The sequence below is a fragment of the Herpailurus yagouaroundi genome, unplaced genomic scaffold (genome assembly GCF_014898765.1).
Source record: "Herpailurus yagouaroundi ecotype Mexico unplaced genomic scaffold, PumYag 197, whole genome shotgun sequence".
Lineage (NCBI taxonomy): Eukaryota > Metazoa > Chordata > Mammalia > Carnivora > Felidae > Herpailurus > Herpailurus yagouaroundi.
The window spans coordinates 7,432,715-7,447,142 of record NW_024412428.1 but is presented as its reverse complement, the minus strand read 5'-3'; the positions used below and the strand labels follow the sequence as shown (position 1 = coordinate 7,447,142).

General features: G+C 52.4%; 1 protein-coding gene across 1 annotated transcript in view; it reads left to right on the top strand.

Annotated features, from left to right (window-relative positions):
- Positions 1–3,252: 3,252 nt before the first annotated feature.
- FLT1 (fms related receptor tyrosine kinase 1) overlaps positions 3,253–14,428 on the top strand; it is a 175,750-nt gene continuing 164,574 nt past the window's right edge. The window contains exons 1-2 of the mRNA XM_040448115.1: positions 3,253–3,415; positions 3,539–3,863. Of these exons, the coding sequence (XP_040304049.1) occupies positions 3,800–3,863 (64 nt within the window). The 5' untranslated portion in view covers positions 3,253–3,415; positions 3,539–3,799. The remainder of the gene's footprint in view (positions 3,416–3,538; positions 3,864–14,428) is intronic.

Genomic DNA, 14,428 nt, shown 5'->3' with positions numbered 1-14,428 from the left:
TCCTCGTCCCCTTTTTTTTTCTTCCCCCTTCTTTTGGTTTCCCTTCCCCCTCTTCCATCCTCTTTCCGTCCTCCCCCCCCCCAGCACCCTCCCAATATCCCATCCTGGCAAGGCTCAGCCACTTTCAAGTCCTCCTGGGAGCCCTGGAGTTCTCTTTGGCCCCTCCGTCTCCCTCCCCTCCACCCCAAAGTTAATCTCCCTCTCCATCCATCCCTTCTCTGACGGTTAACCAGCCTCAAAAAGAAGCGGAAACCCTGAGTAAATCAAAAGGAGAAAACCAGCAGCAGCAGCAACCTACGTGAGGAGCAGGTGATCAGGAAGAGCGTGAAGCAAGGGTAGTGGAAAAGAGAGGAGCCAGGATGTTGGCCTTGGCCAGTGTCCCCCGGGGGAACCCCGTCAGAACTTAGAAGCATCTGTCAAATCAAACCCTAAATGTGCCTGCCTGGTGTGCTTAGCCAAGGAGCTTGCTACGTGTGGTGTGTGAGTATGTGCTTCTTAGACCCAGCAAACTGGAGTGAATATGCCCTGTGAGGTGGGGCGGGGGGGGGGGGGAGGTTCCTATAACACAGAGGGTTTTATAAGATCATTTGGTCCTTGTAGCCAACCATACCCGTTGCTGCTGTGCAGTGTGCAGCCAAGGAATATCATTTCTCTTTGCTCTGAAGCTACCTAGCACAGGTAAGGATGAAATCCCTGATGAAGCCCCAGTGCCGATAAGCTGAGCAGCTCCACACTTGGTCCCCGACGAGAAGATGAGGCCTTGGCTACCCTCCTGCCACTCACACTGGTGCCACCACACTCTTATGCAGTCTTGAATATTAAAGCTGTTGGTTTTACCAACACTGAGCCTCTGAATAGGGACTGGAAAGAATCCTCAAGAGAATGTTTGTAGCTGATAACGAGAGAGAGTGTCTGGTTTTTCAGGAGGTGAAATGTTCTTTTGTGTGTGAGCAGGAAGCAAGCAGATTGCCCACTTCAATAGCTTTTTATACCCACCAGGCATGTTGAAATTGATCTTCTCCATCCCGATTATCTAGAAAACCGCTTTCGTTACTGGTTTAGTTAGAAGAGTGCCAGTAACCCATCCTCCTTCAAAGGCATTATCTCTTTGGAGGGAGGGGAGCTGAGAGCCATACCTTTATTCCCCATCATTTTTGCTTTTTTCTAAATGTTAAAATGTGAGCTAAAATGCAATCATGAGCAAACCCTTGTCGTGTCTTGAATTCTTTGTGAGGAGCTAGCCCAGCTACCAAAATAAAGAAGCGGGGGAAAAAAATTGCCGACTATAATTGAAAGCCTGCAACTTTCCCAAAGAACAGTTGAGGCATTTGTGGAGGACCACTTTTCAGGCAGAATGATTTTGGTACACATGAACGTAGATTGATTTGACCAGGACTCCCTTAACTTTAAATAATTATGCAACGTGTCTTAAGATGACGAAGGTAGTTTCGGCTGTCCGACCGACACCTGTTCCGGCTTCACAAATAAACTTGATATAAACTTATTTCTGGCGGCAGGCATGTAGAGTGCTGTCTCTCTGGGTGTTTAAAAAACCAAATGGCATTTTTAAAGCTGAATGAAAGGTTCACAGGTTGTACTACGGACTACTCTGCTCCAGAGTCAGCTCAGTGTCTGTCCTGGAGAAGCTCTCCTGAACTCTCAGGACAGACCACCGCTTCTCTGTGCCCGTGGAGGATCCCCGCACAGGGTGATCCCTGCACTGTATTGTCATGGCCTCTTGATCTATCAACCTCCTCTCCGAGTTCTAAGCTCCTTAGAAGGCAGAGATGACATCTTCCCATCTGGATGTTTTTCGCCTCAGCACGATGCCTGCGCTCTGGGAGGTGCTGCAGAAGGGGGTCAAGGCTGAATGCTTCTCCTCCGGAGGGGGCCTGGGAGCGACCAGCAGATCTGAAGTGGGGCAGAGGGACACCTTGGCTCTCCCAGTGTGTCCAGGACTGGGACCAGGGCTGGGAGACTTGTTGCAGAAGGATCAGGGGTCAACTTCCAGCAATCCGTATTTATTAACTGCTCACGCAATGAATAGTCCGTGGTTTTCCAGGAGTCGGGCTTGGGCCAGGCAGAGGGAAAAAAAAAAAAAAAAAGGAGCCGGGGAGAGTGGTGAGGAACATTGGAAACACAGAAGGGGCTGGTGAGGCTGGCACGGAGCTGTGACTCCACGCCGTCTTTCTTTCTTCTGAACCACCAGGGACTGCGGCTCGCCAGGTGCGGCTTTGAGCGATTCCTGCACCCAGGGCGGCGGGTGTCCGGGGAACTACTGTCCTCGCTCGGCCGCCCACAGGTGTGGCAACCCCGGGTTGCCCAACCTTCCCAGGAGGGGAGGTAGTCCAGTCCTACCGAAGGAGTCGCTGGTCCCCGTTTAGGGGCCACCACAGTCCCTTTGATCAAGACCGGCTCTCTGGCAGGTTCCCATAGAACCAACCAGAACCAACCAGCGGCATCTACAAAGACAAGACCCGGCCGGCCGTTCCGTAGAGTCTGGGGCGATTTCGGCCGGCCTTGGAGGTAATGGGGACATAATTGGTGTCATGGCAAATGATCTGGTGCCTCAAGTTAATGTCGGGTTTTGCTCCAAGAGCCGCAGTCACTCATCTGGCGGAGCAAGCTGCCATCAGAAAGATTCTTTTTTTTTTTTTTTTTTTTTTTTCTCGAGCGTTTAGGAAATAAAGCCCAAGTGCTCGGCCCACACGAGTTGCAGGAGCAGTTTCACGCCTCAGCTTTTAAAAAGGTATCATGATGTTATTCCTTGTTTTGCTTCTAGGAAGCAAGGGGTTTAGGAAACGACTTGGGCGGGTGCATCCCTGCGGCCGAAAAAGACACAGACGCACTCCCCAGGGATCGGAGAGGGCTCTCCGTCTTCCCGAAGATGCCGGGCCAGCGTCCGGTCCCCTCGGATGCTCCCGGTCCAGTCCCTCGTGCCCGAGGGTCTCCGGCGCCTTCCTAGACGCCTGGGGACACGCAGGGGGGCCTGGGGCGGCTAGAAAGGGCGGGAAGAACAAGGAAGAGGAGGGAGCCGGACTGCGCCTCGCTCCTCCGTGCCAAGGACACCGTCGCGGAGGCGCGGCCAGCTTCCCACGGATCGGACTTTCCGCCCCCGGGGCCGGCCGGCGGAGCTCCAGCCCCGTCCCCCTTCCCAGCTCCGGGCGGCCCCCAGGGCTGAGTAAGCCGAGAGGAGGGAGGGAGGCTGCAAGGATTTCCTGAGCGCTAAGGGAAGGAGGAGGGGACCGGGGCCGGAGGGACGGGAGCAAGGACCCTGAACCTGCCGCGGCCGCCTCCCCGCGAGCACTCGCACGCCGTCCCGACGCGCGCTCGGCCCCCGGCCGCCCGCCCCCCCCCCCGCGGCGGCCCCCGCCCCCCTCGGGAGCCGCAGGGAATCAGGTCCCGGAGGAAGAGGGTAGGTGGGGAGGCGGATGAGGGGTGGGGGACCCCTTGACGTCACTGGAAGGAGGTGCCGGGGTAGGAAGTGGGCTGGGGAAAGTTTATAAATCGCCCCCGCCCTCGGCTCCTTCTAATCGAGGTCCGCAGAAGGCTCGGAGCGCTCGGGACGGACTCTCCCCGGCGGCGGCGGCGGCTCGGAGCGGGCTCCGGGACTGGAGCGCAGCGGCCAGGGGACGCCGGGCTGCGAGGATTACCCGCGGACGTGGTGGTCTCCCCGGCCGGAGCCGGACAGGGGCTCTCGGGGCGGAGGACCGGAGTGCGCCACGACAGATCCGCGCGGCTGGGTCCGTGGCCCGCGAGCCGCGCGGGGACCGGGCGAGCAGGCCGCGTCGCGCTCACCATGGGCAGCTGCCGGGACGCCGGGGTCCTGCTGTGCGCGCTGCTCGGCGGTCTGCTGCTTACAGGTGAGGCGGGGCCGCGGCCGGAGGCCCGCGCGGGGCTGGGGTGGGGCGGCAGGCGGGCGCACCCTGGGGGCCGGGGCCGGGTGCCCGCGGGGAGGTGAGGCTGCAGCCCGGGGGAGCGAGCCCCGCCGGGGAACCTGGGACGCCGGTGGCGGCGGGCACGCCTGGGGGCCGCGGCGCCCTTCCCTTCCGCCGGGCAGGCGGGACGGGCGCCTGGGAGAGGAGAGCGGCTGGCGGGGGGCCGCTGGCACCGCGCTGGGGTCCGCGCCCCTTTGCGGCCGCTGCAGTCGCCCATCCTCTCCGCCCGACTCCCGGGTCGGGTCTCCCCGCCCAGGCTCCGGGCTCGGGGAGCGCCGCGCGCTCGGACCTGCCTGACCCCCCCCCCCCCCCCCCGCCACAACAGCCCGCTCCCAGGCGGCCCGGCGGGGGGTCGGCAGGGCCCATCGGAGCCCGGAGCAGCGGCTCCCGGAACGCCCGCGAGTCTGCCCGGGGGCTGGGCTGAGGCCCGGGCGTTGGCGATGTTGGGCACCGGCTACTGCGTCGCACCTCCGGAGGGGAGGAGGAGAGCCCACTCGGAGGGGGTCGCGTGCCACCCGCGAGCGGACAGATCCCGGGAGACGGCAAAAGCTGGTGCCCTTGGGCCCACGTCGGGTCCCCGGGCGCGAACGGCCCCGGGAACGTCCCACCAGCTTCCACTCCTCCCAGCTTCCACTCCTATCGCCGGGCCCCGAGCGCGCGGCGCGCAGCCACCGGGTGGGGCCTCCGCCGCGGGCGCAGCCCCAGGTCGCCGACCTGAGTGAACCTGACTGACCGGGGCCCTCGAGAACCCGAATCCCGTTACGTTTCGGAATTGCGAGCCTAGCCTTTAAATCCCGAGAGAAGAGAGGGAGGACGATTTGGACCAAAAGGTGCGGTTGGAGGAATTGGCGAGGTCCGCCCCTTGGCCGGGAGAGAAGGATGCCCGCGGCCGACCCGTTGGGACCCACGAGGTCATGCCGCTGTGAGTGTGGAGGTCGCCCCCCACCAAGGCGTCAAAGCCCGAGCGGACGTGGGGGCCTGGACTCGCCTTTTCTGCCCAGAGGGGCGGAGAGGCCGAGCCACTGGTTCAGACCCTCCGGCGTGGGGGGGGGGGGGCAGAGAGCCATTTCTCGGGCTCTTTTTCTTTTCAGCATCCTAGAGAAAAGGTAAAATATGAAATAAAATACAGTAACATCAAAAAAGGTATTGCAGTGATTCCAGGGAAGGAAAAGGTAGGGTTGAGCATCCTTTTGTACATGCTTGTTAAACCCAAAAGGCAGTAACTTAAAAAATATTCTCTCTCGGTGGGAAGGACTAATTAGATCATCGGTTTCTAAATAACCAGTAACAGTTCCAAGTAGGTTGGTGAAAGTATTAGACTGAGAGTCAAGGCGAAGTCCTGATGTCTGAGAACTCGCTGTAAGTTGGGAAAGTCGCTAACATAACTGTGTTAAATGAAATACTGCTTTTCTATTTCAAAAGTATTGTTTTTTGTTTTGAAAAGCCACTGATATTGAAGTATAGTTGGTCAGAGCACTTAACGTCTGAAGTCCATTCACCTGTTACAGAAAGGTAAATCTGGGTAAATCCCTGCGAATCCAAAAAATGGAGGGAGAAGTTTATGTTTCATTGGCTTTTGTGCATCACACATGGCACATCTTTACTTTTGTTTCAAAACCGTGGTTGACCAGTGAAGTATATAGTTCTGTTCGTGATTAGGAGCAAGTTAGATTGGTAGATTTTCAGAAACCTGGGTAAGAGTCTCTTGAGACAACAGATTTTATTTTACTTAAACGAGGCAGACATCTTGGAAGTCTTTTGTTATTTAAAAAAACGTCTATGCGTTATAGCAAGAAAGCGAGACAGAACATTAGCCATGTGAGAACTCCTCTACCTGCTGGTTTAAGGACTGTTGTTTCAGTGGTTGGGGCGAGTAATTGTTGAAGCATGGCTTTGTAAACCACAAGCTTCTCGATGGCTCACAGTAAAACAATCAGCTGCCTGCTTTGTAAATTGCATCAGGAGTTTTCAGATTTTCCGGAGAGGGGCTGCTTCTCTGGGGAGTGGTGTCCAGAAAGAGGCCAAGTTTCTGCCCTCACCATCCCCCTGGGGTTTACCAGGAGTCTGCTCATCTTCAGGTGCGGTATAGCCCTTGAGTATTTGTGAGTTAGTAATATTTTGTGCATGTGTGTGAGTATGTGTGCGTGCGCCGAGGTATAAAATAACCAGAGGCGCAGTCAGACAAAAAGATAATGCATTTCCCCCTAAAGATTACATTTACCTTCTTCCAAATGTCCTGAGAAAGAAAAGGGTACCAGTAATTCAAATATTTTCAAGTCCTCTATGTTACAGTCCTTTCCCTCTACAAAGAGTACCTCCTTTACTCTGGCTCAAAGTCTCATTTTCTTACTTTTAAGGCACAATGTCCATGATTAAGGACACAAACCCTTTTTTATCTGCCCCCATTTTTTTTGAGATTTTGAGCGACTGATATTCACAATGTGCTCGAATGGCAAATGCATCCCTTAATGATTCTTGTGAGGGAAATCTGCATTAGTGATACAAAGTTAAAATTGTGCATGAGTGGAATACTCATTTCCAAGTAGAATGCCAGGAGCCTTTCCTAATGAAGCTAATTTGACATGACAGTTTTTGTTGTTTTCTCACAGGTTTAGGAAACCACGCTTTTTTGGTGGTGTTTTCCGTATTGCATATTTGAAATGTCAGTTATCACCGTTGGCAGTCCGCAAAGGGAGCTTTCCACTTGATGGATTGTGTGGCAGATGAAATGTAGGTGGTCACCTGCTATAGCTTCGTTCATATTTTTACCTTATTTATTGATATTTTAAGTTTTTTTTCTTTCCCTGTTGAAAGTTCTAGGACAGGCCAGCCAGTTTCTTTTCTAGCGATCACTAAGTGGGTTGTTTTCATATTTGAAAGTCAGAAGTTAGAACAGATGCCTATTTCAAGGCCCCTTTCGGATTCTTCAAGACTCCGTGAATGATTCCAAGAAATAGACTGAACGTGGTGTTTTTTTCTCTCTCCCTTTTATATTTGCATAGAGAATGGATGATAAGCCCTGAGATGTCAGAGCTGCAGCTATAATGATGAGCTGGCTTTCACCTGCTATCAGTAATCACCCTGCATTTGCTTTTTCATCTACCAGCTGGTTAACTTGGTCTTTAATGGGTTGCACGAGCTAAGCTGTTAGAGGCTGTCTGAACCAGTCATAGTCATGGGCTTATTTTCCTTTTTAGAAGCAGAATGTGTAACTCTATGAAGCAAACTCTACTTCCTAACTCTGGTTACATTACCTCTTCTAAGGAGGTCGGTCATTTTAAACTCGGAAGAATCTCTTGGTTTTTAAAACATTCTCACTGACTTGATTCAAAGATAACTTTCTTCTAAAAATTTCAGATTTCAACAGGGATACTAAACCTCTATGTAAAAATTGGACCTATTTTGTGTAATTTTTTTTTTTTTAGAACAAACTAAATAATCACTTTGTTCTCCTTACCAAAGACTGTTGAGTCATTCTACATCTACTTTGAATGCACGTAATAGGGCAGTTGAAAAGATGTTGCAAACAATTGGTTTTATAGTGACCAAAAAAAAAAAAACAACAAAAAAAACCCAACGTCCTTGAGGAAGGTTATCCAACATATTGCCTGGTTGTCTCTGATGTTTACCCGGGCTTAGGAAGTTCTGCAAAGCAGGAACAAATAACAAAGTAAGTAGCTTCTGTGATGCTTTAAACTGAGATGTGTATGTGAGCGGGCATAAGAGTGGAGAGAAAGTGAAAGAAACTCTTCGCACTTGGGTGTTAAACGCAAAGCTCACTGGCGTTAGGTCCAGTTGCGTGGTCAGGAGTTGATGGGCGATCAAGTAAACATCACCTTGCAGAGTGCTTGTCATTGTGGACAGGAGAGGAAGGACCTGTGAAACAACACATACGTTATTAGGAATTTGTTATTAGCAATGGTTGAAAGCATTAAAAGCATCTGTTGCATTGCTTTAAATAATTAATAGAACAGGATAGTCCGTTCCATCCCACTGGTCTTAGGATACTAGTGAGGCTTGTAAGGAATGACAAGATCTGCCACATGCTTTCCAGGATCACTGTTGATTCCTCACACACTTGGGTGCCTTGGAAATTGCATGCTGCTGATGGAATGACTGGATTTTATACCAGATTGAGGGAGGGGAAGGAAATGGGAGGAATGGGGTAATTGAGAGAGGGATTGAAAGGAAAGCCTCTGGCTTAGCATCTGGGACTGCAGGGGGGTTTCATTAAGGAAATGGTTCCATTGAGTCTGCTGAAGATAGTGGACTAGATTTCCTGCATTGCTGCTGGGGCGGATGTGGGGGGATGTCAAGAATTCCTGGGGATTTCCCATCAGTCTCGGTAAGCTGGATGCCTGAGGGCCATATCTGATGATTGCTCCTTTCCTTGATTTTGAGCTCCTTGCGAGATCTGATCTTGTCTCTCAGACACATGCATTGTGAGAGCTAGGTGTTGAACCTCGTAGATCCAACCTGCTCATTTCAGAGATGAGAAAACCCAGAACAGTTCGGTGTTCCCGCCCCCCCCCCACCCCCAAAGTCAGCTGGCTAGTGGCAGACCCAGGAACGGATCCTGACGTTCACAGTAAAGATCACATTTCTTCATTTCTGTGTTTCCTCCACCCCAAGCGGAGTAGAGATGTTCAGGTGTTAGTTGAATGACATTTTTATGGTGCTAACGTTTCTTTTTAAGCGCTGGCGTCTGTTTTTTGAATATGAAATTTTCTCCTATCTTCTTAAAGAAGGGATTTAGGTGGAGAATGTCAAAATTATGGGGCGTCTGGGTGGCTCCGTTGGTTAAGCAGCCAACTCTTGATTTTGGCTCAGGTCACGATCTCACGGTTCTCGAGATGGAGCCCCTCCTTGGGCTCTGTGCTCACAGCGTGGAGCCTGCTTGGGATTCATTCTCTCTCTGCCCCTCCCCTGCTTGCACCCTCACTCTCTCTCAAAATGAACATTTAAAAAAAAAGGAATATCAAAATCATGGCTGCTCGCTAGTACACGGATAGATCTGGTGAGCGAGTCGACTTTCCTTGTGAGCTTCTTTTGAACTGCTGTGGCTGAAACAGTTACAGCCTCCCTTACTGGCCTCACCTCTCACCACTTCCCTCCACACCCCCTGTGACCCGGCTACACGCAGCCCTGCCCACTCAAATAAATGACCCATCGTTCTTAACGTGGGCCTCGTGCATTCATCACTCTGCATTCATGCCGTTTGCCTGCAACACCCTTTCCCTGTCTCTGCATGGCCTCCTCCCCTGCCTTCGAAGTCCTTCAAGAGCTCAGAAATCATCTCTTTGAGCTTTTCCGTAGAGCTGCAGACAGAATTTATGGTTCCTTCTGCTCCTGGATGCACGCTCCTCTCTGCGACCCCTAGATAGACGCCCCCCCCCCACCCACACAGCTGTTCTCACCTGCATCATTACTGTTCCGCTTACGTGTCTGTCCCCTTGTTCCCTTTTCTTTGGCGCCTAGTGTAGTGTCTGGTCTGGGGGCCCTCAGTAAGTATCGGAGTCCAGGAAAGATGTAGCCACCCTGCCATTTCAAGGAAGAGATCTCTCCGGGCCAGACGCGAACTCATTCCAGTACATTAATGGACTTCTGCCTGTCTAACCGGCCTCGGCTCCCGTGGATTCCTTAGAGGGACTGTTCTCAAGAGATAATGTTGTCTGCAATGATGATGTCATAGTGACTGTGACTAAGATGGAGGAAATGGGCTCTGATTGTCAACTCTCCGAGATGCCTATCTCCTGTAATCCCCTCCCGTTTCGTGCTGGTGCCTCACTGGGTGCTCTGAGCTACCGAAGCCGGGTTTCAGTCCACACAGAAGTTCTGTCTTAGCCTCTGTGGGTGCGGTACCCAGCACCGAGGCTTTGCCCTCCAGTGTATTCTGCAATTGTTTGGAACAACCGTGCTCTCCTGTTTTATGGTGTGACTTCCTCATCCTTCCGTAGACTCTGAGCCGAGTCCATGGTGCTGGGCTGTGATACAAACCCAAAGAGAGACCTGGCCACACGCAGAACTGACATTGTGTTTCCACTGGGGCCTTTGTTACTGGATCAGGCTCGTCGGCCTGAGTTCCCCTTTCCATAGAATAGGTTCTCTTCAACCCTCCGTGTAAATCGGTTCCTGCCAGGACCACTGTGCTACTACGTAGGTGTGAGACATGTTCTTAGAAACCTGCATCTCCTGCGCTGGGACCACAGTGGTGCCCCCTTTCCTCCCTCTCCGGCCCCACACTTTGCACATGCCCCCCAAATGATCCAAAACGAGCTTCTCAGAGTGTGGTCCGTGGCCCAGCAACAGCAGCATCCCCTGGGAACTTCATGCATCAGAGAGTCTGTCTTTTAATAAAGTCCACTGATGTTTTGTTTGCACAGTAAAAACCGAGAAGCACATTAAAAAGTGGTGTCAGGATCTAATTCCTCTTCGTCTACAGCCTCGACCTTTGACCTGTGTAGCTAAGGGACTAGATGGGGGGCCAGCCGGGAGCCTCTTCTGCCTCCTGCATTGTTCTTGTGCCCTTTCTTCTGCTGGGACACCTGTGTCCTACTTCGAGACTCTTTTCATAAGATCTTAGACTTGGCTTGGACCTATAATCGAAGTAGAGGTCGTCGTCTTGAAGACCGTCGTTAACCGCCAAACCATGGGTGGCAAGATCAGGTTCTTAGAAAATGCGGACTTGGTGCAAAATAGTAAAAATGGCATGAAATAGATAGGTTTCAGCCATAAATGAAAGCTGCACGAAGCATTTGCTTTCAGAACAAAGTCCCTTGGTGATCCCAAGCAGCGGAGGCATGCGTTCTTCTCCGGAATCTTTGTTGTCACGGAGGTGTCCCTGTCTCACTGTGTCGTGCTACTGTTGACGAGAGGTTTTTGTGTGTGCTTCTCGCTGGCTTGAAATGTAACGTGTTTTACACTCATGTTCTTCCTTGTTTCGTATCGCAAATCTTGGCAAACGCCTTTGTCTTTTCACAGACTGCCGCGGTGCTTACAGGCACTTTTTCTCCGCCTGGTTTCTAGCCTTCTATTTAACTGCTGGAGCATGAGCGGGTTTCCTTTCGAGCTACAGACCCACCCATGCGGTCCACGCCAGCAAAGCTATCCCAATGATCAGATGCTTCTGTGGAAAGGGGCCTGAAGTGAACCTTGTATAAATGAAAAGCCTCGGCTTTTGGAGTCATTTAAACTCAAGGCCACCTTTGTAGCAAAATCCTGATCGGTAATTAGTCCGCCGGTTGGTTTCTGTGAAACCCTTTGCCTCTTGCTACGGACATGGTCCCCCACGTTGGCTCTACGTTAGAATCATCTGGGGAGCTTTTAAACATCTTCTTGTCCTGGCTGCACCCCTTACCAATTCAATCACGCTCTCTCCCGTGGGACCCAGGCGTCAGTAATTTTGAAAGCTCCCGCGGCTGGCTGAGGTCATGAGCCTCCTATTTTTCTCATCCCTCGAATCACCTGGAAAGCTTGTTATCCTAGCGTGCTGGGCCCCACCCCAGAGTTTCTGATTCAGTGCGTCTGGGGCGGGGCCGAGAATTTGCGTTTTGAACGAGTTCCCAAGTGTTGCCGATGCCTCTCATCCAGAGACCACGCTTTGAGAGCCACTGTCCTAGGGGCTGATTTGAGAGGCCTGGCCACCCGGGAGGCCCAGGTGCCAATCCATGAAAGGTTCTAGGTCATCGCGAGGTAGAAACGATTTCTCAGAATTTCTGCTAGGAACAGTATGCGTCAGCAGCGTGGCAGAAGGAATATTAGGGTAAAGCTTGGGGGCATGTAAGTGCCCCGAATTGCCTTCTGAGGAAAGCGGGTCTGGTTTCCGGGTGGGATATGTGAGTTTGGAGCCGGAACTGAATGGCAGGTGCGGACAACAGAGCTAGTAGTCGTCATTCTCTGCTCCCCGACCGAGCGCTCAGCCTTTCCTCTCTCTAAATATTGGTAAACGTCCACAGAGTCCTTTTGAAAGGTGTCCTGGGCACCCGTGTACCTCGGGCCAGCCCTCCTACCCTCCGGGATCCCCACACAATGCTCCGCCCTCTGTAACTGAGTTGCTGTGTCTGTACTTCCTTTGCTGGGGTCAGGGTCCCCCACTTGGGTGGCTGAATCCTCCTTGTTGGTTCTGCTGACTTTCGTGCTGTGCCTGGGGGTCTGTCCCCATTGCTGAGAAGAGTTGCTGCGTGGCTGGAAACAGAGCTGGCCTCCTGTGATACGGAACTATGTGCCGAAAACTTTCTCGTGAAACCCCAAGAACCTGAGGGGGAGAGGCTCCATGAGGCATTCGAGGCCTCATGTTAGGTGTGCTCCACTTGGATACCAAGTTCAAATATAGAACATGTTCTTTACCCGCTACTGAATCACTGCTTCTGCAGGGCTGAGTCATGGTAACAGTTGTATCCATCATCTATTACTGTGTAATGGGCTGGCCCAAAAGTCTACGGCCTTCAACAGTAATTCATTACGCCTCCATGAGTCTGTGGGTTAGGAATTTGGGCTGGGCTTGGCTGACGGATGTTTCTGGGGTCTCCTCTCTGGATCCCTCACGCAGCTACAGCCCCCTGGCATTTCGACCAGGACCTTGGCACTGGCTATCACCGGGCCTCCCTCCACATGTGGTCTTTTGCCATTCGGTAGTAGAGCCCAGGCTTCTTTACATGGGGGGAGGGGGGAGGGGTGCAAGAGGGTGTCCGTGGAAGCCTCGAGGCCCTTTGAGGCCTGGACTTTGCAACTCCTGCGACACCGCTCTGCCACATTGGGTTGGTCAAGAGCAGGTCCTGACCCAGAGTCGCGGGGCGAGGAGACGGGCGCCTGTCTCGGAGGGAGCAGCTGCACAACACTGCGGCCACGGTTGTCAACCTGCCACGCCACTGTTAGCTCGGTTAGCTTTTTCTCTTCTGTCTAGACATCGAGGCTGGCGTTTGGCCAAGAAAATACTAGTGAAGGATGCCTTGACCGTCTGAATGGTCTCCCGGGTTGAGACACCTTTTCCAAGAGCTTCCGAGTCCTCAATCGTACGATTAGGGAACAGGTCACGGTTAAGGTGACACACAGTGTTGGGGCTGCTGGCCTCTCACGAATACCGTGATACCAGCGAGAAAGCACAGCCGACCCTCAGATTTGGAGTGGGGGCGGCTCTGAACTTCTCTGACTTGTATCACGGGGTCTCTGGTGGAACACCTTCTGGAGGATGGGGTGAGGCTGCACCCCTTGAGGAAGGGAGAAAGGAGGAACCTAACCCCTGTGGATTGTCGGGCGCTTGGATACGTATCTGTGATTTGACTCCGTCCTGAGAGGCAGGCACAGTCCTCTTAAATACGAGGGGCCTGAGGCTTCCATAAATTAAATTCTGAAGCGCACAGAAGTGGTAAGTAAAGCTGGGATTATTCTGGTCTGATGTGGCTGACTCCCCAGCCCCCTCCCCCCGCCCCCATGCCTTACAGCCTAAATGAAAAGGGGAGAAGGGAAAGAGCGTGGATGAGAATGTGCTGGTCTTTCCCTTCTGTCAAAACTGTCTCTCCTTGGAGGTTTGCCATCTGCAAAGAATGTGAGACGCCACCGCTACCCGAGCCTGAAGCGGCCTCGGGAGATTCCACTCCTGCATGTGGCAGGCTCCAGTCAAGTCTCCATTGAGACGGGATTTTAATCATGTGGGTTTTCTTATCTTGGGGATGCAAGGCCCCTCCAAAACACGCAAGTCAAGAAAGGATCCCGAAAGCCAGTAAGGACATGATTTTTGTTTGTTTGCTAAGAACATGACTTGGGGTGAGTTTCCAAACTGCTTTCCTGTTTGTGACTTTCCGTAATTCAGATTACGGAGAAGGACTGGTGAGCCACACCGGCGCTGTGATTCGAGCAGGTCCTCTGAAAAAGCCGGGGGCTGCCCTCTCTGCCAGACTGCTTCCAGGAATTAAATGTCTACTTCTCTGTGCACCTTTTAGATCCCGGAAACCTCAAAGACTTGGGAGTTTTTTCCTAAAGAGACTGGAGCACAGGGAAGGACCCTGATGTGTGTTTGACCCCAAAGGCAGATGTCACATGCCCTGGGGGAGGGGAAGGGGGGACGATGGGTGGACTAAGCCCCTCCCAGGCGCAGGCTCTACATCTGGTGAACTTCTTCACAACCGTCCAACAAGCGCACTTTTAACTTTGCTCTTCACAGATTGAAACCCTGAGGGTTTGCTGAGGGTCACACACTTATGGAGTGCCCAGGCCAGGATTCAAACCAGGTCATTCTGATTTTGAAATTGGTGGCTCTTTCCACCGGCATGTACCCAACATATCTTGAATGACAAAATCGGGGAATTAAGGAAGACCAAAGAGTTTGGCTTCTGGTGTCTAGAATGAAAATCTCTGTGTGTGTGAGAAAAACACAACTGTCTGAGAGCATCTTCTAGAGGGAGTTACTTTTCAGTTGAGGATGGACAGAGCACAAGTTTTCTTTTTTCCTTCCTTCCTTCCTTCCTTCCTTCCTTCCTTCCTTCCTTCCTTCC